The 26607-nt window shown below is 32.5% G+C and overlaps 1 protein-coding gene and 1 non-coding gene across 2 annotated transcripts; one reads left to right on the top strand and one right to left on the bottom strand.

Annotated features, from left to right (window-relative positions):
• Positions 1-1378: 1378 nt before the first annotated feature.
• Positions 1379-2716, top strand: LOC112697254 (uncharacterized). Its single transcript, XR_011862564.1, has 2 exons — positions 1379-1812; positions 2415-2716. It is a non-coding gene; the product is annotated as an uncharacterized protein (transcript).
• Positions 2717-2848: 132 nt separating this feature from the next.
• On the bottom strand, positions 2849-6400 carry LOC112697253 (uncharacterized). The gene is made up of 6 exons (XM_025750353.2): positions 6227-6400; positions 5533-6141; positions 4959-5105; positions 4459-4587; positions 3510-4136; positions 2849-3383 (listed from the first exon to the last, which is right to left on the bottom strand). The coding sequence occupies exons 1-6, from the start codon at positions 6287-6289 to the stop codon at positions 3186-3188; spliced, it is 1773 nt and encodes a 590-aa protein (XP_025606138.1). The 5' UTR covers positions 6290-6400; the 3' UTR covers positions 2849-3185.
• Between the last annotated feature and the right edge of the window lie 20207 nt (positions 6401-26607).

Raw genomic sequence — 26607 nt, 5'->3', positions numbered from 1 at the left:
GGTATGGTAGCATTCACCTTTTAAAAAATATAATGAAAAAACCAAGTGAATAATATTTATTCCACCCAAATCAAATTTCTAATAAAAATACATCAAAATAATTACTTTCTCCTCAAAATTCAAATCCTAAATATATATACCAAATATGTTTTAAAAATTATAGTATTTTTTTAGGTTTAATTACTCTGTTGGTCCCTATAGTTTCGTGAAATTTTCAATTAGGTTTCTATACTTTTTTTCTTTTTAATTAGGTCCCTGCACTAACTTTTTTTTTCAATTAAATCCTTTTTAGTAGTAATTAATTTAATTTTATAGGGACTCAACTAAAAAAAAAATTGGTATAGGAACCTAAATAAAAGGAAAAAAATGTAGGGACCCAATTAAAAAAAAATTGGTACAAGGACTCAATTAAAAAAAAAAGTATAAAAACCTAATTAAAAATTTTGCGAAACTATAGGACCAATAGAATATCTAAACCATTTTTTTTTATCAGTGTATATATGCGGTCCTCAAAAAGATTTGACCAATTTACCAGCATATACTGTTCAATTCATAGATATACTGAGGAGAGAACCATTATACACATTGAAGGATATTATTTTCTTGAGAAACACTTACATACACACATGCATATATACATGTTAAATCTACATAGAATACAGAGAGACATTGATTGTTATAAAAAAAATGAACAAAAGAAAAGAAAACAAGAGAAAGAATTCATCTGATTTCTTCTCTTTCAATATGTATCTCAAGACATATGAAATATGTACGGGAGTTATTATCTATTTCCTTTAGCACCTTCCAATAGTGAGCATAACTTAAATAAGTTTAAATATTCAAGAAAATATGATACTTCAAATCATTTTTTATATATAAGTACTTGTCGTCTACAAAGTACCAATACATAACAAAACAAATTAGGGAAAATACAGATATCTTAATTTTAAATTATTGTCGCACATAAAGACACGATATATATATATATATATATATATATATATATATATATATATATATATATATATATATATATATATATATATATATATATATTACATAGTATTTACACAATATGTTTTCATTTCTAAGAAAACCGGCCTCCATTTTCTCTCCAATTTCTAACGTAGAATGCGAAACTATGATACAATAATACACAAAATGATAAATAATAAATTTTTTATTTAAATAAAAAAGTCTTATTTTACCATGTGTGTAAAATTATGTCTTAAAAATACTTGAAATTTAATGATGATGAAAGAAAAAAATACTTGAAAGTCACTTGTAGCTTTCAAGCAACTGTAGGTCTTACATACCAGTTGGTCCATATAGTACCCTTTCTCCCGTTATAAATATGATCACAATGCAATGAAAAGCCAAGCCATACACAAAACTATAGTACACACCATTAGATATTTCACTAGAGAGAATATCAACCATGGCTAGCAACAATCTTGTGGTGAGATTGGTATGCTGTGCGGTCGTCTGCGCCGCGGCACTGAGTATAATAACCACCGTTCCAAAGGCGGAAGCAGCCGTGTCATGCGGCCAACTCACAAACGAGCTCATGCCATGCTTGTCATACATATTGTATGGGGGGAACACGGTGCCTCAAGGGTGCTGCAATGGGGTTAGGACCGTCTTTAACACCGCTCGGACCACCCCGGACCGGCAAGCCGTATGCAACTGCATTAAAAGCTCCATTGTTGGAGTCCCTTACACTAACTTTAACATTGTCAATGCTGCTGCCGTTCCAAAGAAATGTGGTGTCAACATTTCTTACCAGATCAGTCCCAATATTGATTGCAGCAGGTTCACATACATATGTCTATAAACGTTTTTTCCCCTAAGAAAAGTGCTATGTGACATATCTAGAAAATCCAAGAAAACAAATCAGTCTCCTATAAAATACATATTAAAAATAAGTTAAACAATATATGTTTTTATACACAAATACATTATGGTAGCTGATTTTTTGGTGTGGACATGACATTTTTAATACATAATATATTCCTTATGCTTGCCTTACATCACCATGAGGTGTAGATATTGTGTTCCCATTATTTGCTTTTATGCTCTATATATGTACAAATGCATATATCTCAAACAAGTTTCTAAATTTAGAAAGCTTATATATACTGGGAATTCCCTTTAGGTGGTATAGCAGTAGATGGTGATAGATCCACACCTGCTTTATTCTTCGTTTGTCTCTTCGTACTACTTAAGTTTGTTTTTCACTTTGTTGATTGTTTGGAGCAGCTTATAAAAAACACAATATATTGAAAACAATAGTTTATTATTATTATTATTATTTATGCCGTGAACTGTCTGTTCCTAGTTAATTAGGTACTCTCTGTTAACACCTATTTGGCTATTTTTGTATTATAATATATTTCTCTCTTTTGGTTTCGCAGAGTGCAGTAAGTTTGAAGATAAGTGGAGCAGTAGCTGAAGAGGGATGTTATTACTTAGTAGTAATGTGTCCAAATAATGTCACATGACTTATTATCAATTTAATGACTAGAAAAGTTGCTTCCTTCAAAGCTTTCTACAACTAATGTTCTTGTATGTGTGTCTGCTAGCTTATATCATCGTCTTCTTGTTGTAGCGCAATAATGCGTAGTTCTATTACTTACTAGGAAGGTACTATGAAACAAGAAATGTGTATTAAGCAGCTGTGGTTTGTATAATAAGTTGATAACGATATGTTTCTTTTCATCTTGGTAGTAGTATAGTACATTTCATTTTTTTTTTCTTTTCCTAAAACACAAGGCACCCAGTTATATGAAAAATTACGAATTTTGAATATGAATAAATAATGGTCAGCAGCAATATACATTTTAAATAATTTAATTTAATTAAAATACATTGTCGGGTCATTCTTAAAGAATAGGGGAAAATAATATATGATTTGAATTTCAATGGCTATTTTGAAAAGTACATGAGCAATCTACTACGTAGTATACAACCAACAAGAACATAAATAGTCCTAGTTACAATTCATGGTTGCATCTAAAAAGAAACCTACTTACACTACATGTAAATTAGATACCGTTTATTTACCTTGTTAACTAATAATATATACACCGAGCTTCTCAATATTCTATGCTATGCGAAATTACTGTTATATACCTTCAAACCTTAATGGAACAAGATTTAGTTGTAGTGGTCACGATAGCTCAGATTCAATTTGTTTCATAATCCAAAAGATGCCTTTCGAATTCATCAGCAAAGGTACTATAGAGCCTTAACCCTCTGTTCTCTTCTCTCAATCTATCCAGCTCTTTCTTCAACTCAGCGATCTCTTCTTCAAATTGTTTATTTTTCTCCATTACTTGGCCTACTTTCTCTTCTAGCATGACATTTCTCTTTCTTAATTCATCCTGGTATTCAAATAATTATATGATATCTGAGTGTGGATACATACTTATAAGAAAAATTTTATAAAAATGTATGGGACAACAAATTTTTTACGGATTCTGAAAACAAAAAGAAGAATTAAAACTCACCTCAGAAAGGCTCAACTTTTGGGTACTATTTCCCTCATTGAACTTCTGTTCGCTGGTTACTTCATCAATAATGCCTGTACTTGTAGGGGTATCATCAACTATGAGGTTTTCAGGATTCATCTCTTTCTGTCCATGAACTTTACTAGAACAGCTCAAATTTGGAGGTGTGTCCTCTACTATCAGATTTTCCATTTCTTCATATTTTCCATTGTAAGTGTTCGACTTTGGTGTGTCATCAACTATGAGGTTTTCAGGATTCATCTCTTTTTGTCCATGAACTTTACCAGAACAGCACAAATTTGGAGGTGTGTCCTCTACTATCAGAATTTCCATTTCTTCATATTTTCCATTGTAAGTGTTCAACTTTGGTGAGGTATCCTCCACTACCTGGTTTTCAAGATTGATCTCCTGCTCTCGATAATCTGTGTTACAAGTTCTCAAGTTTGGAGGGGTGTCTAGCACTATAAGGTTTGCAAGATTGATCTTCTGCTCTGTGTATTCTCTGTTACTTGTGCTTGACTTTTTGGGATTGTCCTCCACTTCCAGGTTTTCAGGATAATACTCATCCTCCTCTCTATGTACCTTGCTAGAGATACTAAGCTGTGACTCTGAATCTACTTCATGAACCTACCATTGTCAAATTTGCAGTCAATAATAAGAACGAAAAATGATAATCCCACAAAGTATTTAAATATAAGCACTAAACTCCAGAACATTGATCTATTCAAATTTCAAACAAAATGCAGTAATCAGAAAGTTTGAACAAGACTTGACTACCAACACCAAATGCTTTCACTCAAATGTCAGCAATGTCTCAATAAAACCAATCATTTTTAAGCCTTCTAACAAATAGAAAGATCAACCTGTGTTTTGTGGCATACACATTGGAATGAAGCAACCTCATATTTGCAAACTTTATGCACAATAAAAACAACGAAGTATAACTCACATTGCTTGACGTGCTTGCCAAAGAGTTTTCTGCACTTTCAAGCTCTGTGCTGTCACTCAGCACCCCAAGTGCTTCTTTGATAATCTCTAATTGCAATTCACTAGAAGTAGGTTGAAGGGTCCAAATTACCTGCAGATACATAGATAAGAAACTACAAAGGAATTAAAAGCATTTTACATTCCTTTTCTGTTTTCACCAAAGTTTTTGAGACTTCAGTGGGACAAACAAATTCAAGGCAACCATCATAATTCAAAGTTCAAACACCAAATATATTTTCTGCAGATTCCAGTTACACTATACAGTAAACTCAAAGGACTCACTTTTGCCATTTCAATCAATAAATCTTAAAATAACGACTGAATATGTTATAGCATAACATAAAAGTCGCAGTAGCTTTGACAGAAATATGCTTTCTCCATCTTCCATGTTATAGTAGAATACAGAAACCATAGTGAATAAGCTCCACAACCAACAAAGTTGTAAGCAAGCTTTTAATTTACCTGGTCATCGTTTAGGTCCTTAAACCTTAAAGTAAGCTTTTGCCTTTGAATAGGTTTGCTATTGTCCCATCGACATACACGAGGAAAGGTCAAATCATGACCTTGCAACTGTGGCCGTGCTATATCAAAATGCTCAAAAGACCATATCTGTTCACCATAATGGAAACAAAACTTAAAACAACACTCTCTGATGAACAATGACATTTACAGCATACACGCCTTATTCATATATTTCACTTCATACAATGTATACCATAACCTTGGTTAAATTCAATTTAAGTATGAAAAGACAAGCTCAAAAGAGCCACACTTTGACAAAAAAAAAAAAAAGCACAAAATGTCTGAAAAATGCTAATTCTAAATACGGAGATTATTTTAATTCAAATTAGCAATACCAAAACGAGATCACAATCATAAAAAGATTCAATTCAGTGCAATTTATTGTATGGAATACATTGACATTAATTAATCACATCAATCTTCAAATTTAATGTTACAAAGAACAAATCAACATAAACACAATCTTTAGGCACTCATAAATCTCAGAAAAATTTTGATGATATATCGAACTTACTTGGAGAAATATAAGGCAGCCACCCACATACTGCACATTGTTTTCTTTCCTCTTGTCAAGCCACTGAGCCAAATCCTCAACAACAGCAGCACCCCAAGCAAACTCACAAACCTCATCCAAATCCTCAAGAAACAACAAGTACCGGGAATCCACTTTCCCATTGGAGGAAAGAAAGGTCCCAATTGTGTAAAGCAAGAAGGTCCTCACAAACTCATCACTCATAACTCCCCCAATCGAATCAAGCCTCTCTTCAAGGGACTTCATGTCCACCTTCCTCTTCCCCTTTGTTGCACCATACAACTCTTCCAATTCGGAGAATGGCTCCTCCTCTCTCAACACTACCGATTTTCCAAACACTCGAAGCCCCAATATCAGAGCAGCATCTAACAATGTCATACGAATTTCACCTGAATCAAGCACAAAAGCTTGCTTCTCGCAGTTCCAAGTTTCCATTAACTCTGTTAGCAACACTTTGCTAAGTGAATGATTGGGGACCGATAACAAGTTCCCGAAACCAGTCTTCAGTATCGCGGATACTTGCTCCTCCGTGAGTTGCTGAACACGCTTGGCGAAAGATGTTAGGGAAAATCGAGTCCTGAAATTCCTAACCTGAAAAAATGGTAAAACATCTAAGGACATGAATTTAGGGCGTAATTGAAGAGGGAATTGGAAATGAAGCTGGAATTGAGATTACCGGCGGTTCCCGAACGTCGTTGACAGCGAGGCCAATGGAAGATAACCTCAGTGATTTCCTCATCGGGGAAGTGGGTTTTCCGGTGAGGGTGAGGGTGAAACGGCGCGGAAGAAGTGGGAAATAGAAAGAAGTAACATAAACGTTAAAGTCGGGAGTGTATAGTGTATTGTGTATAGACTGGGTTACTGCAGAGCTGAGAAGCTTATCGAAGAAGACTCTCAAAACATTGATGACGTGTCTCTCATATCAAAATAAAGGCGCCAAAATATTCTTTGTATTTTTATTTTTATTTTTTATTTTAAAAGTTTTACACTCTTATAACTTATTCTTACTTATTCTTTAGAAAGAATTTCACCTATACTAGTGTACCTAAATGTACTTTAAATTTGAACCCTATAAATTTGTTGACGGTAGATATTGTGGATGCAACTTTTTTTTTATGTACTTACTTAAAATGAGGACTATTATAAAGTGTGCAAATTTTCTTGTGAATTGTGGTGCGATTGCATGAAGAGTATTTTTTGTTGTTTCTGATGTAGGTTTTTCTTATTTGCAGTTTGGCAATTGATTTTTTGGGTAGTTTATTTTTGTATAGTTAGACTTGCTGAAAATGAGACCTTTAAAACTTCTAATGTTGTGATCATAGTGTTGTAGGGCCGATGGTCTTTGGAAGAATATGAAATAAATCTACAAAATAGTTTCTGAGATTGACGTTGTGCACTAAAATCGTTTTTGAGATTCTAATTACACCAATTACGTCCCTGAGATTAGAAAAATTGCACTATATTAGTTCCTGATCCGTTTTCCATTAACAGCGCGTTGACGTGACTTGATGACGTGGATCTTTGGTGACACGTGTCACCTCATTGTTTGGACACGTGTAAATAACAGTATGATGACATGTCAATTAGCGACACATGGCATGTTGATGTGGATAGTTATGCCACGTGTCACAATGCTATTTTACCATGTGTCAGCTTATGCTATGTATCACAATGTTATTTGTCCACGTGTTATTCACTATGTCATTATTACATATGCTCCAAATAATCCCTTACTTTGCATCAAATGACTTATTTTAGTCTTTGAAATTGAATATCGTACAACAAATTAGTTCCTTTATCAATTTGTTCTCATTTTTTTTGTAAATTTAAAACTCTCAATATTTTTTGATTAATTTTAGTTTTATTTTTTATGAGTAAATGTCCAAAATAGTCCCTAAAATTCATACTGCTATTCAATTTAGTCATCGACTTTTTAAAATGACCAATTAAATCCCTGAAATTCAAAAAAGTGCATCTCCGTTAGTCCCTTGCAAAAGTGCCATTTAAACGTTGATGATGTGGTTCCAGCTGTATGCTGATATGTACCAAACTTGAATTTAATTTAAATTGGTACCTGAAATTGCTTAATAATATCCAAATTAATCCATTTTCAATTATAAAACCCTAATCCCTAAATTATTGTCTTCTCTTCTTCGAGTTCTCTACTGTCTTCTTCTCTTCTTCGTCCTCTCCGCTATCTTCCAGTTCATATTCATCCTGAACTACAACATCAGTACACTTACCTAAAAACTATTTTAATTACAAGTTAATGTGGTTGGATTAATTTTAAGTTCAACACAGATTTAAATTATATGTATTCTTGCAGGTTCGTCCATTAAGCTAAAATATATTTTTCACTTTTAAGAAGGTTGATGATCAAACATTATTAACAGCAAAATTATTAATCTAATTTTGATTGATATATTAATTAAATCAATTTTGCTGTGCAAGTTTTAATTGGGCCGGAAAATAAAATGTTGCTAGCCCAAATTAAAACTAACAATCAGCCTTGCTACATGTTTCTTATTATGTGGCTGAATTGTTGTATTAATGGGCCAAACTCAATGTTGTTGCAACCAAGCCCATATTTAATTTTAATGAAAGTTTCCTATACTTGATCCGAAACCAAATTCATCAGGAAAGCAAATGTTATAAATGGGCCAGTTTTTATTGAACTTCAACATTAAGCCCATATCAAACCAAAGATCCAATGCTTGGTCCAATACATAATAAAAGAAAGCAAATTGGCTCCATGCTTTCTAACGGATTCCATTTCTTGTTAAGAGATGGATTTCAAATTTAATTTGCTAGCATTGGAAACATGAGAGAGAATATGAGTGACTTTGATTAGATGGGTATCAATGAGCTACACGTTGCTCAGTAAAAGGGAAGTGGACATTTTTTTTTTTGCATTATCAAAACACATTAGTTAATGTTCAATTTCTCTTTCTTTTCTCGCATCTCTTTCCTTCTTCTCTTTCGGTTATTGTCCAGGAAGCCATGGAAGCTACACCTACTCACCGAAAAGAAGAAGCTGCATGCACCAAGACCATCAAGCTAATGATGGCAAGAAAAAAAAAGTATGCTGTGGCTGAGATTATCACCAAAAAGTGGTAACATTTGGTGAGATAATCTCGGATCCTTCATACTCAAAAAGAAAGAAGGAGATTCGGCCAGCAAGGTGAAGATTCTTGGAGGCATGGCTTGTCTCTGATTCTACTCAACCACCACAGGAAGTAGCTAGAGTGGCGAAGTGATGGAAGAGGCAGAGCTTGGAGCAGATGAAGTAATCATCATCATGAAACATCAAGGGCCAGAAATCCATCTTGGAGAGCAACCAAGGATGGAGCGCCCGGATTGATGAAGTGTGATGACCAAGGAAGAATTAGAGGTACTTGCATGTTGGATTTTGCACGAGTTACCTCTTCTCTCTGTGTAGCCAAACCGGTTTTGTTTTGGAGGAAAAGAAGCTAAGCTCGATTTTTGTGTTTCAACTGTGAAGGCTTCACTTTTCTATAAAAGGGTGAACAGTCACGGTTTGATTCAAGGAGAAAATTTGAGAGTGCAAGACACAGAGTTCTCAAAGCTACCTGAGCTAACAGATTTCTCTTCTCCTTCAATGTATTCTATTTAGTATTTTTCTGTTTAATTTTGTCATGTCTTGAGTCTCATGGAAAAAGGCAAACAGTGAGGTTTGTATGAAAAAGCCATAGTGCGGAAAAAGGCATGCAAAATTAAAAGTAAAAGCCATAGATGTCTTAGAGTTCCTTTGTTCATCTATGTTGTGTTTCATGATTCTGTGGGAATCCCCTTGTAAGTTGGGTTAGCACTTTACAATTTGTAATCTGGATGATTATAGTGAAATTCCATCATTGTTGTGATGGAGACTGGATGTAGGCTGCATTGCACTTAGCAGCTGAACCAGGATATATCTGGGTGTAATCTTCTCTCTCTACTTCTTCATTTCTGTTTCTGCTGCACAGGAGCTAAAATAAAAAATATCTCGTGCCAAGTAACGAGACAAAAGTAAAAAGTTTCGTGGCTAGGGACGAGACAAAAACAGAAAAGTCTCCTCAAAGACCAGAAAGTGTAATCAAGAAAAAAGGGGGCTAAGATTCAACCCCCCTTCTCTTAGCCACTGAAACCATCAAAGGTAACCATTGTCATCATCTTCAAGGTCATAACATCACTTTCTAAGTTTGTCATTTTTCAATTAAACTCATGCAAATTTTTTTGTGAAATGGGTGTTACACAAATAGGTTCTTCACATCCATCAACCCAACAGAAAAAATTACAATGGATTCCATACTGCAAAGTAAAAAATGCAGGTGAATCCAAATTCAAAGTGAAACTATCTTAACATTTTCTTTAAAGCCATAACCTTACCTCATAGTTTGGACAATCATAAAATAGTCTACCAGGATTCTCTGTTGTCGTTGAGTACTTCATCACCATCCGAAGTCTGCAATTATAGAAAACGGTATTCTTACCTCTCCTATCGCACATTCTTTTGCTGCCATGAGGTCTCCCTACAGAGTTAGTTGTTTCTACTTGAGCTACTTTGCCTTCTCTCCCCACAACTTATTATCACTCATGCAGACGAGAAAACAAGTTGAACTGAAAGATAGTGGAGAGGCCAAAGAAGAGAAGAAGATAGCAAAGAGGTCGAAGAAGAGAAGAAGACAGCAGAGAGATTGAAGAAGAGAAGACAATAATTTGGGGATTAGGGTTTTATAATTGAAAATGGACTAATTTGGATATTATTAAGCAATTTCAGGTACCAATTTGAATCAAATTCAAGTTTTGTACACATCAGCATACAGCTGGAATGTCACATCATCAACGTTTAGACGACACTTCTGCAAGGGACTAACGGAGATGCACTTTTTCGAATTTTAAGGATTTAATTGGTCATTTTAAAAAGTCGAGGACTAAATTGAATAGCGATTTAAAATTCAGGGACCATTTTAGACATTTACTCTATTTTTTATTATACAATTTTTTATAATGAATTTTTTAATTAATAATTTTAACTTGTATCATTAGAGCACATGTTAATTAAATCTAAAATTTTATTATTGCCTCTTGTATTTATTTGTATCTGTTTTAATACTGTTCAAGCCATAGTTACAATAAGTGCTTATATTAATTAATAGTGTAATATTGTATAAAAAATTGGATAATTAAAACTAAAATTTTTAAAACATATTATAAAAACACTTGTATTTAAATAACTTATGAAAATATAAAATTAAAATTAGTGTATTTAAAGATATTAAAAATTTTGAATTTATAAAAAAAAGAGAACAAAGTAATAAAGAAACTAATTTGGTGTACGACATTCAATTTTATGGACTAAAATGAGTCATTTGATGCAAAGTAAGAGACCAATTTGGTGCATATGTAATGATGACATAATGGATGACACGTGGACAAATAAAATTGTGACACATGGCATAATCCGACACGGGGCAAAATAGTATCGTGACACGTGGCATAACCATCTACATCAGCATATCACGTGTCGCTAATCAATACATCATTATACCGTTACACGTGGCCAAACCATGAGGTGACACGTGTCACCAAAGGTCCACGTCATCAAACCACGTCAGCATGCCGTTAACGAAAAATGGGTCAGGAACTAATATGGTGCAATTTTTCCAATCTCAAGGACGTAATTGGTACAATTGGAATCTCAAAGACGATTTTGGTGCAAGACGTTAATTTCAAAGACTACTTTAAAAATTTACTCAAAAAATGTGGGTTAATAGTTTTGGTGTAACTATAATTTTTTTTTTGGTTATATTATGAGCGGGGCAAAATGATTCGACACATAACAAATAGAAGTGTTAATATTAGGGGACCAAATTTTTAACTTGTAATTACTCTTAATTTTTTTTAAATTACAATATGTATTTTTAACTTTAAATTTTTTGTATGGTTTGATTATTCTGTTTGTTGTTATAGTTTTATTAAATTTTTAATTAAATTTTTATAATTTAAAAATTTATAATTGAATTTTTATATTAGATAAAAAAATTATAAATTATAAATTAGGTTTTTTCAAGCTATTTTTTGTAAATTTTATTTTTTGTATTTGATGTAAGATGCATTATGAAATATTATAAAAGTAAATATTATAGTATTTTATGTTTTTTTGCTAAAAAATAACTAGTAAAAATCTAATTGCAAATTTTCGTTTAACATAAAAATCCAATCATAAATTTTTAAACAATATGAATTTTATTAAAACTTTAATAAATTTACAAGAACTAATAAAATAATTAATCTTATTATAATTAATTTATTAGTATCTATAAAATTATGTTTGAAAAAATAAAATTTGATAAATTTATACACGTACGAGACCCCATTGGGTTGAGGGAAGAATCGAAGATTCGCTGGTCTTGGTGATGACGTGATTGGATCTCTGAAGTGGTAGAGGATAATACTTATAAAGACACTCCGACACTCAAGTTAGAGTAGATCTGAAAGGTATGAATTAGGGTTAGAAGTGCGTATTGTACCTGAGAGAGCTTTATTTCTCTGTATATAGTTTGTCTTATTATCTTGTCTTATCTATTTAGCTAAGATAGATGTATTTGAATTTAAATGTTAGTTATTAATTTTCGAATTTTCTTATCTTTTTTGGCTGTTAGGATGACTTATGGACTTAGCAACCGGATCGTCATTGGGCTGTTTGGGCCCCAAGCACCAGATCCGGAACAATACCAAAATTATGTTTAGTAATTAATAAACATAAAAAACCAAACTTAAAAATAAATAACAATTTGAGGTCTACTACACATATAAGTCTTTTTGGCTTATAAGTCTTACAAGTCCAATAAAACACATGCATTACACTTAATTAACGCATTACACACTTCCACATTCAAGAGTAAATAAAACGCACGTTATTCAACAACTTCTTATTTCCAAAGCGTGCTACTCACCATGCATTATGAACGACTCTTCTTCTTCTTCCTCCATGAAAACAATTTTCTTGCCAAATTTGAAGATAATGGAACTTTAGAAATACACCCAAACGATTACAGAAATACACCCTAACGATTACAGAAATACACCCAAAGAATTACAGAAATACACCCAAACGGTTACAGGAATTCACCCAAATGATTATAGAAATACACCCAAAGGATTACAGAAATACACCCAAAGGATTACAAAAATACACCCAAAATTCGTTGAAATACACCTTATGCATATTTTAGAACTCTTTCTCTTTCTCCTCCTCGTCTTCTGCTGCTTCTTCTTCTTTAAAAATGATTTCAGAGCTTGATGTAAAAAAAAATAGAAATCGAGAATAACAAAGAAAGAAAACAGAGAGAAAAGCACGTAAATGAAGAAGAAGAACAGAAAGAGAAAGAAGAACGTGCAACAAGAAGAAGAAGAAGAAGGAGAAAGAGAAGACAAGAAATGAAAGAAAAGAAGAAGAAGAGGAAGAGGAAGAAGAACGTGCAAGAAGAAGAAGAACGAGAAAGAGAAAGTAAGAAACGAAAGAAAAGAGGAAGAAGAAGAGGAAGAGGAAGAAGAACGTGTAGCAAGAAAAAGAAGAAAGAGAAAGAGAAGGCAATAAACGAAAGAAAAGAAGAAGAAGAAGAGGAAGAGGAAGAAGAAGAAAAACGTAGACCTTGCATCGCGTTTTTGGGGTTTATTCGTTAATTAACTTGTAAAGCATATAAGCCCTAATGACTTGTATGCAGAGCTTTTCTCTAACAATTTAATAATCATATATACATAAAGATTTTGAGGATTTTGGGGGACCATTGCCCATGCTGACCCCATGGTTTCGTGACTACGGACTCTAAACTCATCAACTAACATAAAGAAGCTTAGCACACTCTCTCTTGGATATGTAGGCAAAGGAATCAATGACATGCAAAGTGGAAACTGGGTAATGGACACTGACTTTGTGTGGATATGGCTCATATTTTGTGTTCGATGCTTCTTCATGGTCCGGGTGAATAGTCTTTCATGACCTGTATAAAAGAAGAAACTAGACGCAGATCTTTATTAGTGTGAATTGTTGAAGGTTGTTGTGTAGTAGGGGGTTGTTCTTCCACCCGAAATTTTCTAAAGGTGAATCATTTAAAAGTTGGGCAAATATATTGTGACGAAAAATTATTCCAACAAAAAAAAATACAAATTTTTTTCAACTAAATTAGAGGATCTAACAATGAACCGGGTTGCATCTTGAAAGGCCCATCAAGTCGACCGTTGAGTCCAACAATCAGTAATCAACCACTTACCTGGTGCAGTGGAGGCCTAGCACGGATGGCATACTTATATGCCTCTTGCAAGCTGCACCTGGATTCAAATCCCAGCTAAGGCTGGATGTTGTTTAAAAAACCTATAATATTTATGTAGTGTGTGTGAGTGTGTGAAATATGAGTGTAATGTCTAAAATTAAGGACTGTCCAATTCACTTGACCAAAAAAAAAAAACCACTTACCTGGCTGGCTCAGTTCTACACCTATCTTATAGGCACACAGGCTGCCAAAAGAACTACCCTCAGCCATCTTTTTCATGTACTTCCTTTTACTTTTTTGACATTGCACATAACACAACAGGACAAAATTCATTCTGGTTACTGATTCGTACTTAGTTCACTAAGATACCAATAAAATGGCTGGTGCACTTGAAAGTTTTTCTATTCACTTTGAACATGATAATTTTGTGGGTCTTGCATACTTTTCCTCATTTGCCAAACCTCTTGGGACATACGTTGTGGCATGTAAAAGCAGTTCAATGATCAAGAAATGCCAAAGTAAAAAATAAAAAACTGATAAATAACAATTAAGTTGATATTGAGTTTTGAATTTGATCAATTTAATTTGAGAATTAATATCATAAAAATGTTAGACTAATCATTCAATGATTTCATTCTCTCTGACTTAATTATCTTGTGGTTAGGAAGTAAACGAACGAAATTGACGATCACTCTTTAATTCTAAAGAACCTTAAACAATAAACACGATTGAGATTAATTAATAATATATTAAGGATAACATTAAAATAAATTTAAGAATATATATATCAGATATATTTATCCTTAATAAATATTAATTAGGTATAAGTTTTCAATTTATTTACCTTAATCAGATAAATCATATTGCTGATTTGATAAGTTAATTAACGAAGAAATACTACGTAACTATTAACTGTATGATGTGGCAATAAACACAAAACATGTCATATAATGAATAAATTAGTCTTATATATATGTCATTTTCATGCAGGTTCAAATAGCATTGTTTTTGATAAGAAAGATTCATCCAAAAAAAAATACAGAAGGTTAAAATAACATCGTTTTTTTTAAGGACCATTACAAAAATGATCGCTCCAGTGTTCAGGTCAAAGTTGATAAAAATGTATAAAAATTCTCTCTCCATAAATCGCAAAGTGACATGTGCACTACTCTTGTAGAATAGAACAGACTATTTACAAGAGATTTCGTTGAGCCATGGTAGGAGGCTCCGTTGAGCCGAGCCATGTTGTGACATAAAATGCTAAAACATAATTTTTCTGTGTTAGAAGTTTGTTAGGGCCATGTTCGAGTGCTGGGCTAAATTAGGGGTGTTTGTATCTACAAAGGTTTTTTTGATTCGTTATTGGGTCTGCAGACACTCAAAAAAAATCTTATTTGGTTAGAGAGGAGTATAATTCGTTAAGGTTGGGGTGAAAAGGTTAAACATGTTAAGGGTAACATGAAAGTTTTGAGGTATTTTTTGCGGTGGAAAAAATAACGGAGAGATGCTACGTTAACTGTATGATGTGGTAGTAATTAACTGCATGATGTGTAAAGACAAAACATTTTGTATTATAAATGAATTAGTTCCCTATACAACGTGATAAAAATGAAGTCGTTTTCACACAGGTTCAAATGGCGTTATTTTGATAAGAAAGATTCATCCCAAAAAACAAAAAAAAAAAAACAAAAACAAAAGGTTAAAATAACATCATTTTTCTTAAGGACCGTTACAAAAATGATCGCCCTAGTGTTCATGTCAAAATTGATAAAGATGTGTAGAGATTCTCTCTTCGTTTATGATGCATGGACATTAACACGGACACGAGATACGACACGACACGATACGGGATACGCGGACTTACGAATTTTGAAATCTTATAAGATACAGCGACATGGTATATATATAAAATATAAAGTATTTTTTAAATAAATTATAATGATATTTTAATATTTTATTAATATTAAATTATAAAATAAATTTTTAACTGTTTTTAATATCTTTTTTTAATTATATAAAATATTTAAAATATTTTTTATTTTAATAAATAATAATATATATTATTTTTAAACTCATTTAAAAAATACATGTTGATAATAAGACTAGACAAGCTAAATATAATGGTATTTAAGTGTGTTCAAATATGTCTAAAGAATTTTTTATTTTTATTAAGAAATGGTTTGATATAATAAAAGTGTTGTGTCTGAAATGTATCTCATACGTAAACACGACAATTCAACAAAGTGTTTGTGCTTCATATAACTCTGTAGATGGCAGAGTGACATGTGTACTACTCCTCTTGCAGAATGGAGCAAGCTATTTGCAAGAGATGTCGCTGAGCCGTGGTAGGAGGCTCTGCTGAGCTGAGCCATATTTTGAAGTAAAATGCTAAAACGTGATTTTTCTGCGTTGTGAGTCTATTAAGGCCATCTTCGAGTCCTGGGCCAAATTGAAAGTGTTTGTATCTGCGAAGATTTTTTTATTTGTTATTAGGCCTGCAAATACTTGAAAAAAAACTTTATTTGATTAGAGTGAAGTAGAATTCATTGAGTTTTGGGTGAGAAGGTTAGACATGTTAAGGGTAACATGAAAGTTTTGAGGTATTTTTTGTAGCGGAGAAAATGATAGAAAAAAAAAGGGTTTAATTACTGTACGAGTCCTTATAGTTTCATAAAATTATCAATTAGGTCCTATATTTTTTTTAATTAGATTTTTAGATGTTATTTTTTTTAATTTAGTCCATGTTAATGTTAAACATAAAAAAATGTTAGTGAATTATAAAATTACTTATATATTCTTTTCTTCCACCTATAAATGTTAAAAAAACATTAGTGTTGCCGAGGATAGTGACACTGCTCTAAAGCCACAATGTTCCTCAACAAAACTTCAGTGAAATCATCCACTACAATGTATGGGATTTTAAGGATACCATGTTCAAATGCCAAGTCAAGTATGCGGCCATGACTTGATTTATTTACTTGGAACTTCAATCCTACTTCTACTAACTTAGATGCACCGTGACCAAGGACTAAGGGTCACGGTTCCTTGAAGGTCTTTTATGAAATGGTGGCAAGATGAAGTATCTAATCAGATCAGTAAAGTGTGCGTGTGCTATACTGTTACTAGCTGGTGCTAACACTCCTTATTTGTTGTGATATGAAAAATAATTAACAGCAATTCTCATAAATGAAGGGAATAATAATAGACCAACATCTAAGCGAGAAGCAAAAACTAGCTTGTATATTTTTTCAAAAACAAACAAAGGAACCTGATTCTCAAGTAATATCAAATCATGTTTTACCCGATTTCAAAGCCAATTGTTGCACGTAACTCACCAAATCGATCAAACTTGCCTCCGCTATTTAACTTGTCACCTATTTTTGTAGAGCTAATTCTGGCGGCAAGACGAGGTGAGGCGAGGCACAGCGAGGGAAGCGATGGACGAACAGAGCAGGGCAGAGCAAGGGAAGCGACAGACGGACTAACACCAAGCGACGGATGCTGATGCCGACACGGATGATGAAGCAGATGAACAACGACTCTAAGCGAGGAGGAGAAATGCCGCTGCACAGAAACTTCAGAGAATAAGTTAGGGCTAGGTAGGGTTCTCTAATTTTGGGACAAAATATTAAGGGTTTTTTTAGTATTTTGAAAAAATAGAGGTGTTCTTTAACTCAATTATGAGAATATTCATTTTTAAACATAATATTATGTTATCTTAAATGTTATTCTCACGAATGGGGTTAAATTGAAAAAAAAATTAATATTTAGGGATCTAATTGAAAAGATAAAAAAGTATATGAATTCGGTTAAATTATAGGGATTTACAAAATAATTAAATAAAAAAAAGAATTATGTCTCATAATGATGACTTCGCTGACTTTTCTTATGGAATTTTTATTTTTATAAATTAAATAAATACCCTTTTCTTATCTCGGCCTACACCGAAACAGTGCTTTACCCCTAAATGTCCAGTCAACTGCTATGCCTCAACGCATTTCGAGGAGAACCAACTAGCTCTGGTTCGAGTGGCATTTCTACATTCAATAACTAATTCTCGAATTGAAAATAAAAAAAACGCAGGAATAGATTATAGATTTTCTATAACTTGTAATAGAACTTATGCTTGGGCCGAGCTGGATTTGAACTAGCGTAGACATATTGCCAACGAAATTAGCCGAAGCTGAGTTCGTTCATTAAATAAAGACGTAAAATGGCAAAAAAGAAAGTGTAAATGAGATAATTTTGCATGTAACTCGTTTACGGTGTAAACGAAATACATATCTAGTTTGTGTATTTTTTTTAAGAAAAAAATTGAAAATAATAAAAAATATTAATAATATCAATAATCCAAACTTTTGACATGCAATTAGTACAAAAAAAAAGTTGATAGAAGAGATTAAAATGGATATGTTTGATCAATTTTAGTCAATTTTAAATGATACAAGTTTACTTGAAAACTATTAAACTATCCACTATTAATACGGTTATCTCTTTTCTAACTACACACTATTTAAAAATTTAAAATATAATTTAAATACACGTGATTTATTTAATGACCCATGCATGTCACTACTCTATTGATATATAATATGAAATTTTTTTACTTAAATTATATTTTAAATTTTTATGTACTCTCATGCAACAAATAAAATTTATATGTACTCCCGTACCAAAAACAAAAGGAGTGAATGAATATAGAAGAAAGCAAATGTGCTTATCACAATTGATAATTGATAATTACAAATATAATTTAACACGTTTACTTTAAAAGTACGTGTTCATAAATGCACCGTTAAACTTTTAAATTGTCTGCTATTAACACGGTTATTTAATAGAATCATCAAACCAATCAATCAAATCTCCATTGAATTATTTCTAAATTATATTTCAAATTTTGATATACTCCAATGCAACAAACAAAATTTTTATGTACTCCCATACAACAAACAAAATTTCGTAAATTTAAAATTTAAATTTTTAAAAATTATATTTAATTATTTCGTTTAAAAATTTGAAATTTTGTTTGTTGTACAGGAGTAGATAAAAATTTTGTTTGTTACATGGAGTAAATAAAAATTTGAAATATAATTTTAAAAGTTTAACGGTTTACTTATAAACGTGTTAAACGTGTTTTTAAAGTAAACATGTTAACGTGGTAAATAGTTCATCTTCTCTCTTACTTAAAATAAACGATTTATTTTTCTTGAAAAACTATGTATACGAAATACATGTAAAATTATCTCGTTTATCGTACAAAGGAGATAAGAGAAGGATATTTATTTTAAAAAATATTTTTAAAATTATTTATTTTAATAATTATTATATTTATTTTATTTATTAAAATAAAAATAAGAAAAATAATTATGATTAATTATTCTTGAATCATAAAGAGTGTGTTTTGTTTGGCTATTTTTCCAGAAAGCAGACGTGATGAACCTACCTGAAGCTAAAAATTTTAGTTTATGCATTGCCTTCACTTCATAAGTTTCCTATTTTATTAATTTGATCCTTTATTCTTTTCTTTACAAATAGACACAAATAACAACTCATCTTAAAAATTATTAATTTTATTAAAAAAATAAATTAAACAAAAAATTAACTATAAAATAATAATAAAATTATAAATAATAAAAAATTATAGTCCAAAATAATATTAAATAAAAGAGTAATGAAAGTACTATAAAAAAATATAAATGTTATCTTTTTAACTTTGTAAAATTTGTAATTAAAATTTTTGTGTACTATTTATTATTATAATTTTTTAAAATATGAATTATTAATTTTATTAAAAAGGATAAATTAAATAAAAATTTAACTACAAGTAATAATAGAATTATGGCAATGGATTCGTTACTCTCACTTTTATGTGAGAGTATCATTTTTTGGTGAACGAAATAAATTAAACAAAACAAACAAAACAAACAAAACAATGAACTGCTTAAATAGATGGACAGTCCCGTTTAAAACTACTCTTAAACTCTTCCCAAGGTGAAAGAAGCTCCACATGCGAAAGTTGTAACTTCATCGCCATCTTTGTCATAGTATCTGCCACCGTATTTGTATCTCTCATAATCAAACGAAAGTCAACACGCTAATTCCAATGCATGATATCTCTTATTTTGAGTACCAATGGATCAATAAACCCAAAATCATCTTGAGTAACAAGATTAAATGCTTCCACATAATCTGTCTCACAAATAACATCTCGTTGACCCACATCCCAAGGTAAGAGATATCCTCTCCAAATAGCAAACAATTCTCCTTGAAGAATACTATTACTTTCAATCATTCCCAAACACCCCCTTTGCCAGCTCCCATTACAATCTCTAATAACACAAGCAAAACCAACACTATCACCCGAACCAAATATCCTGTATCCAGAGATTCGAATAAGAAATGTGAACATAATCCATCTCATTAGATAACCGTCCTTCTCTCCTCCAGCTAGAAAACCAAAAATTCTGGTTCAAATCTCCAATACACCGAACAAACCCATCCTTCAACACTTCCCAAGCCTTGCAAAGACACCTCCAAATGGGAGAGTCCTTGTTCTTAGGATAACTAAAATAGTCATATAGAGATGATCGGTACTTGGCATCCAACAATTGGACCCATAGCTTGTTTGGCTGCTGGAAAAAAGTCCAAACTAGCTTCCCAAGAAGAGAAATATTTACACAATAAGGATCTCTAATTCTCAAACCTCCATTTTTTTTGGAGTAACCAGTACCTTCCAACTAACAAGATTCAATTCTCTTCCATTAACTTGTCCTTTCCAAAGAAAATTTCTCATCATAGACTCCAATTTACTAATGATTCCTTTGGGAAAAATAGAGACATGCATCTGGTACGTGGGAATAGCAGTGGCAACAGAATTAACCAAGCAAAGTCTACCAGCCCGACTGAGTAAACTCCCTTTCCAGCTTGCTAGCCTACTCCGAATCTTATCCAGGACACCATTGAAAGCTGAACGAGTCACCCTAGAATGGCTAAGGGTAATTCCAAGATACTTGCCCAAGTCCTGGACAAATCTGATAGAGGATACCCCAATAAAAACCTCTTTCCTTGTTGCAGAGACATTCTTGGAGCAAAGCGCTTTAGACTTCTCCACATTAATCTTCATCCCAGATGCTTTACAAAAAGTTCTAAAACCAACATCACATTTTGCACTTGTCTCTTTGTAGCTTTACAGAATAGAAGCAAGTTATCTGCAAACATTAAGTGGGATATTCTTGGTCCCCCTCTAGAAATAGCAACCGGCTCCCACAAGCCCAAATCAACCTGATGACTAATAAAGCATGCCAATCGCTCCATACACAATACAAAAAGATAGGGTGACATAGGGTCTCCTTGTCTAAGACCTCGGCTAGGAGTAAAGCCATTCAGACGACTCCCATTCCAAAGAATAGATAAAGAAGAAACAGTGACACAATTCATAATCAAATTAAGTGTAGGAATAGGAAAACCTAAGCTCTTAAGGGTATGAGCTAAAAACCTCCAGTCAACTCTGTCATAAGCTTTCTCCAGATATTAATCATAGTAAAAATATTTAAAAATAGAATCCCATTTTTTGTTTTAAAAAAATTAATAATTAAATATTTGCACCAATATTTTTTTAGACATTCTTTCTTTTCCTCTTAAATCAGAATTTGAAAGAAAAGAGATGCTTCTTTTTTAGACATTCTTTCTTTTCCTCTTAAATCAGAATTTCAAAGAAAAGAGATGCTTCTGCTCAGCTAGGGTTCCTCGCTTTCAATCACTGTCGCTCGTTCTCTCTCCCTCTCCTTCCGTGATCGCTGGTTCTATGCTCTTCGCCCTGCGTCATTGTTCGTTTTCTGCATTCCACCCTACGTCATTGCTTGTTTTCTGTTCTTCGTCATGAGTTGTTGCTGATAATCTACTCCTCACCGTGTCTTGCAGCTGTCGTTGATAATCTACTCCTCACCGTGTCTTGCCATATCTCACTGTCGCTGTTGGGTGGTCTTGCCGTGTCTTGCTGTCGTCTCCCTCGAAGACGAAGCTCCATTTCTTCTCCTATTTGAAGCAAGTAATTCATCGTCCTATTATAGCCGTATAATTGAAGTGGTTGCTTTAGACTCGAGAAATTGAACGAGATATTGTTCCACTTTGTAGGTAAATAATCTAAGAATTTCTGCATTTAGAAGTTATGTGCTTTAAAGGAGAATATTTAATTCTAATTCCTACGAGAGTAGCTAATTCCAGTGTTCTGTTATTAATTCTTATAGTTGACACAAATTGATTAAGTTAGATTACGAAAAATTGCCAAATGTGACTTATACCTCACTCTTAACATGATTTGCATCAGAAGAAACAACTAGCAAGGTTTTTTTAATTTTTTTCAACTCTATTCAATATTCATTCATTAAGCTGAATTGGAAATTGTTCTTGATTCTTGTGTCTCACATTGTCTTGCCACTTGGGTGGATCATTATATTCAAAACACAATTCTTAACATTTTCACGTGTTTATGCACATCAAATTATTAACATTATGATTGAGTATCTATTTTCTTTTGCTCAACTTGTTGTTGAAACTGTCCCTGTCCTCATTGGCGTAGTTTCATACTTGATGCTCTCTAAGTCTGCCAAGGGTGTTGAGAAGACCTTCTCTCTCCTATCACTTCTCCCCAAGGTCCTCGTTGTCTACAAGTAAGAACTTTAACTTTTGTATTGTGACTATTACTTGATTTTATGTAATTATATGTGTGCCATATCTCTAACTTGCTCATATTTGTAAAATCAGCAAAGTCATATTTTTCTAGTGTAGTCATATTTTAATTGTGGATAATGAGATAAGAAAATGCATTGAATATTTGAACGTGATGATTCATAGTTTGAGATGAGTCTCTTCCTTTTTAATATGGTTGTTGGGAATTAAAGTATATTCAAAGTTGAGGGTGTAATATCATTATTTCATCCATGTAGCAGATTCTCATTGGGTGCGATATAGGATAATTATTATTTTTGTTGTTGCATTGCATAAAGGTAAGAAGACAGTAAGATGTATCTTTTCAACTTTCAAGTAATTTTTTTATTATGGATTTATTTATTCTCTCTTGCATGATCAAGTAACCTTTATTCAACTTCATGTAATTTTTGGGATCTTGGCTCCAAGACTCTAGACTCTACTTATTGAGTATGCTACAAAGTATAATCTACTTTTTTTTGTTTAAACTAAGCATTATTACTAGGTATCTACTTGGGATGTTACTTCTATATTTATTACATTTACCGTTTACATACATATATATAGGAGCAATTCTTTCATGATCTTACATTTTTTTACTCCAATTAATTTTGGTTATTTTCTTTAGACTGAAATTTGTTTCTTTGTAGGGCAATGTGATTTATATTGCTTATTGCTTTGTTGTTGTGACCAATAACCCTACTATACATGCTTGTGATTTTCATTGTAGGTAGTTGATTGTTCCATTGTAAGTGATAGTTTGATTTCCTCGGATAGAGTTAGAACCGTAAGGTAAAAGACTCAACTGTCGACGATACTCCCTCTTGCCAAGGATACAAGGACTGTATGTGAACTTGTAGACACCAAACTATCTCACGCGAAATTGTCGGATATCATGTGAAAAGCTTAGCCTAAATGTAGTTGTGATTGGCACTGCTGTGCGCCTGTGCATGATTATGTCTTTGGTTATATTTTGAGATTCTCTTTTTTTTTAAGCTAACTATAGTTCAGTTTGTTAAAATGATGAGTATAAATGTATAATGATTAATGAATGGTTTTTCAGCGTTGTAAGAGACAAGCTAGTGTTATCTGAAAGCAAATGTGTAAGTTGATTATAGCATTAGCCATATGACTTTTTTTTATAGTTTTTTCTGTGTTTGAAGAAAACCTGGAAATTGAGCTAAAATCAGCTATAGTGGCAATTATATATGCGAAGATGTTGCACTTGCTTAGCTTGATTCACGTTTCTAGCTTCTTTAATCTTGGATTCGATATCAACGTTAGTTTAGATATCCAAAGGATTGAATCATGCCATCCACAATACCTTGTTATAAAAACTATTAATGATTTCATCAACCAATTACTGCCTGTTAAAACAAGAGTAAAAATTCTAAAGTTTAAAAATGACAGAAATTACAAAAGCTAATCACCCTTAAATTATAAAAATCAATATGATAAAAATTACAAAAACTAAAAAAAAAGTTGAAAAAAAAACATGCATTATTCTGCCAAAGCACCGTGTCCCTATTTAGGATGAGCACATCTATCATAGCCCTAAGTAATCCGTAAAAACTAAAAAACATAATACAACTAAAGAGTAATTTTTTTAATTAATGTTGATAACAAGCTATATATAAAATTCTCCAAGAACTAGTTTCTATCAAGGGCAAGTAAAAGTGTCAATAACAGAGAAAACCAATCGGTTCTCAAGTGCCTTAAAATCTCAATAAAGCATAGGATATGCCCCTATAAACCAACTAAAACTTTGGACCCAAAATTGGAAATTTGTTAAAACTTTTACTTGTCTAAATGACAAAAACAACAAGTTTTACTGTAATGCAATATTGTTAAAACTAGCAATCTTTGAACCATTAAGTATGCTTCTTCACAAACTCGTTTAGAAAATCAACAAACTTGTCCTTATTAAGGTTTGGTATAACCAAATGTGCTTTGCTTTCTTGGCATACTCTAGTCTTGCTATCTGAACACACAAGGCATTGGATACCCCACATATTTGTGACCATTGAGCTTCTTAAAGAGATTTTTGGAGCCTGACATGATAGAATATAGAAAAATTAACTCTATGATTGCTTATATAAAACAAACTCAAAAACAATTTGGCAAGTTGTACATCACTAAAGAAATTGATCTTAAATCTTGTTTTGACAAGCAATTATTCTTGTTAATTTTTAAATGCAAGACAAGCAACAAGCTACAATAGCATAGACAATGTTTTGTGCTAGAACCAAAATGCCATAAAAAATAAAGAATTACAACAAAAATACAATAATACATAGGAGTTCCAATTAGAAAAGAGAGAGAGAAAATAAATATGCATTCAACATCACGTTTCTGAAATTTAAATATTTTTGAAGTTTAAACTAACAAGTTTTACAAAAGGCATCATGAGATAAAATCAACAAATCCCTTCCCTCATTTATCTTTCTTATTTTATTTTATTTTACTCTGCAAATCAGCATCATTAGAAACATCTTTGACTTCCTACTGATACAATCTCTAAAATTTACTCCTAATCCAATGAGTTTTCTCATATAAGACACCATGTATTGTATTTTAGTTCTTCACAATTATTGTTCTACTTCCACAACAGAGGTTAAATTTCAAATAAGAAAAAATTAGGAACTTCATTCAATTAGAAATTAAAATAGTTTTGACCAACGAAATCACAACAATCAAATTCAATAATTCAATCATAATCAAGGACTCAGCAAAATCGCCTAATATGTCCCATAAACAACACCTGGATATATAATAGAAGTTTTAAAATACACGCATCATTAATAAATCAAAAACCTAAGAAAGAGAAAGAAAATTATGGCATATTTTTCTAAGTGAAGGACACAACAAAAAAACTGTATGTTTTGGTGTAAAAGTCAAATAGAGAACAAGGTAATGAAATCCTCACTGATACTAATGGCACCGATTGCCACGCAGGTGAGGACGCTGCCTCTAGCCATTTTTCTTGGGTCCGTAGGCAGCGACGACGCGTGGTGCGGCGACTGTGATAAAATCAGCGAGGATACTTGAGAAACCTAGCAGATTAACACAATAGTAAAGAACAAGAACACAGATCGAACTGAAAGTGTAGTGCGGTGCGACGGTAGTAGCTGACATAAGGACATCAAAGGAAAGATTTTTCGCAGAGCCAATTGTGATGATGTTGAGTGTAGAAAAGAACTCTAGCAAAGACTCTCTTCTTCGAAAGAATGGTTAAAAAAGAAGGGAGAATTTTGAAAAACTAAAAATATGAAGGGGTAAATATCTTATTTTTAGTTAGTAAAAGTAGAGTTCTATTTGTAAATATTTTTATTATGGTTAATGATACTCCCACACAAAAGTGGGTGTAAGGAAGACAATAGACAATGAATTTTTTATTCCATATTTTATGTGGGAGTACCATTAACTCACTTAAAAATAATAATAAATTGAACCCCGTTTTTTCTTTAAAAAAAAAACTAAAAATTATAAATTAACCCTATATTTATTAACTTTTACACTTTTTTCCTTTTTAATTTTGATCACAGATTCAACGTTGTAAACCATAGAGTTTTGCCCTATTTCAATAGTGATTGCCATTGTTTCTTCCTCTTCCTCTGCCGTCTCTCTCGTCCGCTCATCCTCGCCGTGCAACCCGCTTCTACAGCCGCCTCGCAACCTGCTTCCGCTTCCACATCCGCCGCGCAACCCGCTTCTCCACGCTGCCCAACCCACTTCCCCACCGTCACGCAACCCGCCGCCGCACAACTCGCTTCCCCCGCTTTTTTCCAAACTCATATTCTATTTAGTTTATTTTGTTTTATTACTTTTTCTATGGTAAGATTTTTGTGAATTTGAATGAAGTTTAATTTCAATTTGTGTTTAATATATGTTAAAGAAACTTTGTTTCAATTGTTTATCAGTGATTCTATTTTTCTTCTATTTTTCTGGTTCATGTGTTGTTTCTTCTTATTGATTGGTAACAACCTTAATTTGATTGATTCTGTATGTGCATATTAATACTAGCTAGCTAGCTTGCTATAGTGATATGACATTATTATTATGCACAGTTTCGTATTTA

Source organism: Arachis hypogaea, chromosome 6 (genome assembly GCF_003086295.3).
Source record: "Arachis hypogaea cultivar Tifrunner chromosome 6, arahy.Tifrunner.gnm2.J5K5, whole genome shotgun sequence".
Taxonomy (NCBI): Eukaryota; Viridiplantae; Streptophyta; class Magnoliopsida; order Fabales; family Fabaceae; genus Arachis; species Arachis hypogaea.
This window is presented reverse-complemented; position numbering and strand designations above follow the sequence as displayed.

Bases quoted from the DNA above. Each gene is read 5' to 3' on its own strand.
- LOC112697253 (XM_025750353.2), bottom strand. From the start codon at position 6,289: ATGAGGAAATCACTGAGGTTATCTTCCATTGGCCTCGCTGTCAACGAC. The intron at 4,588-4,958 runs GTAAATTAAAAG...ATGTATCTGCAG, and splicing joins AGGACCTAAACGATGACCAG to GTAATTTGGACCCTTCAACC. The intron at 4,137-4,458 runs GTGAGTTATACT...TGACAATGGTAG, and splicing joins TGGCAAGCACGTCAAGCAAT to GTTCATGAAGTAGATTCAGA.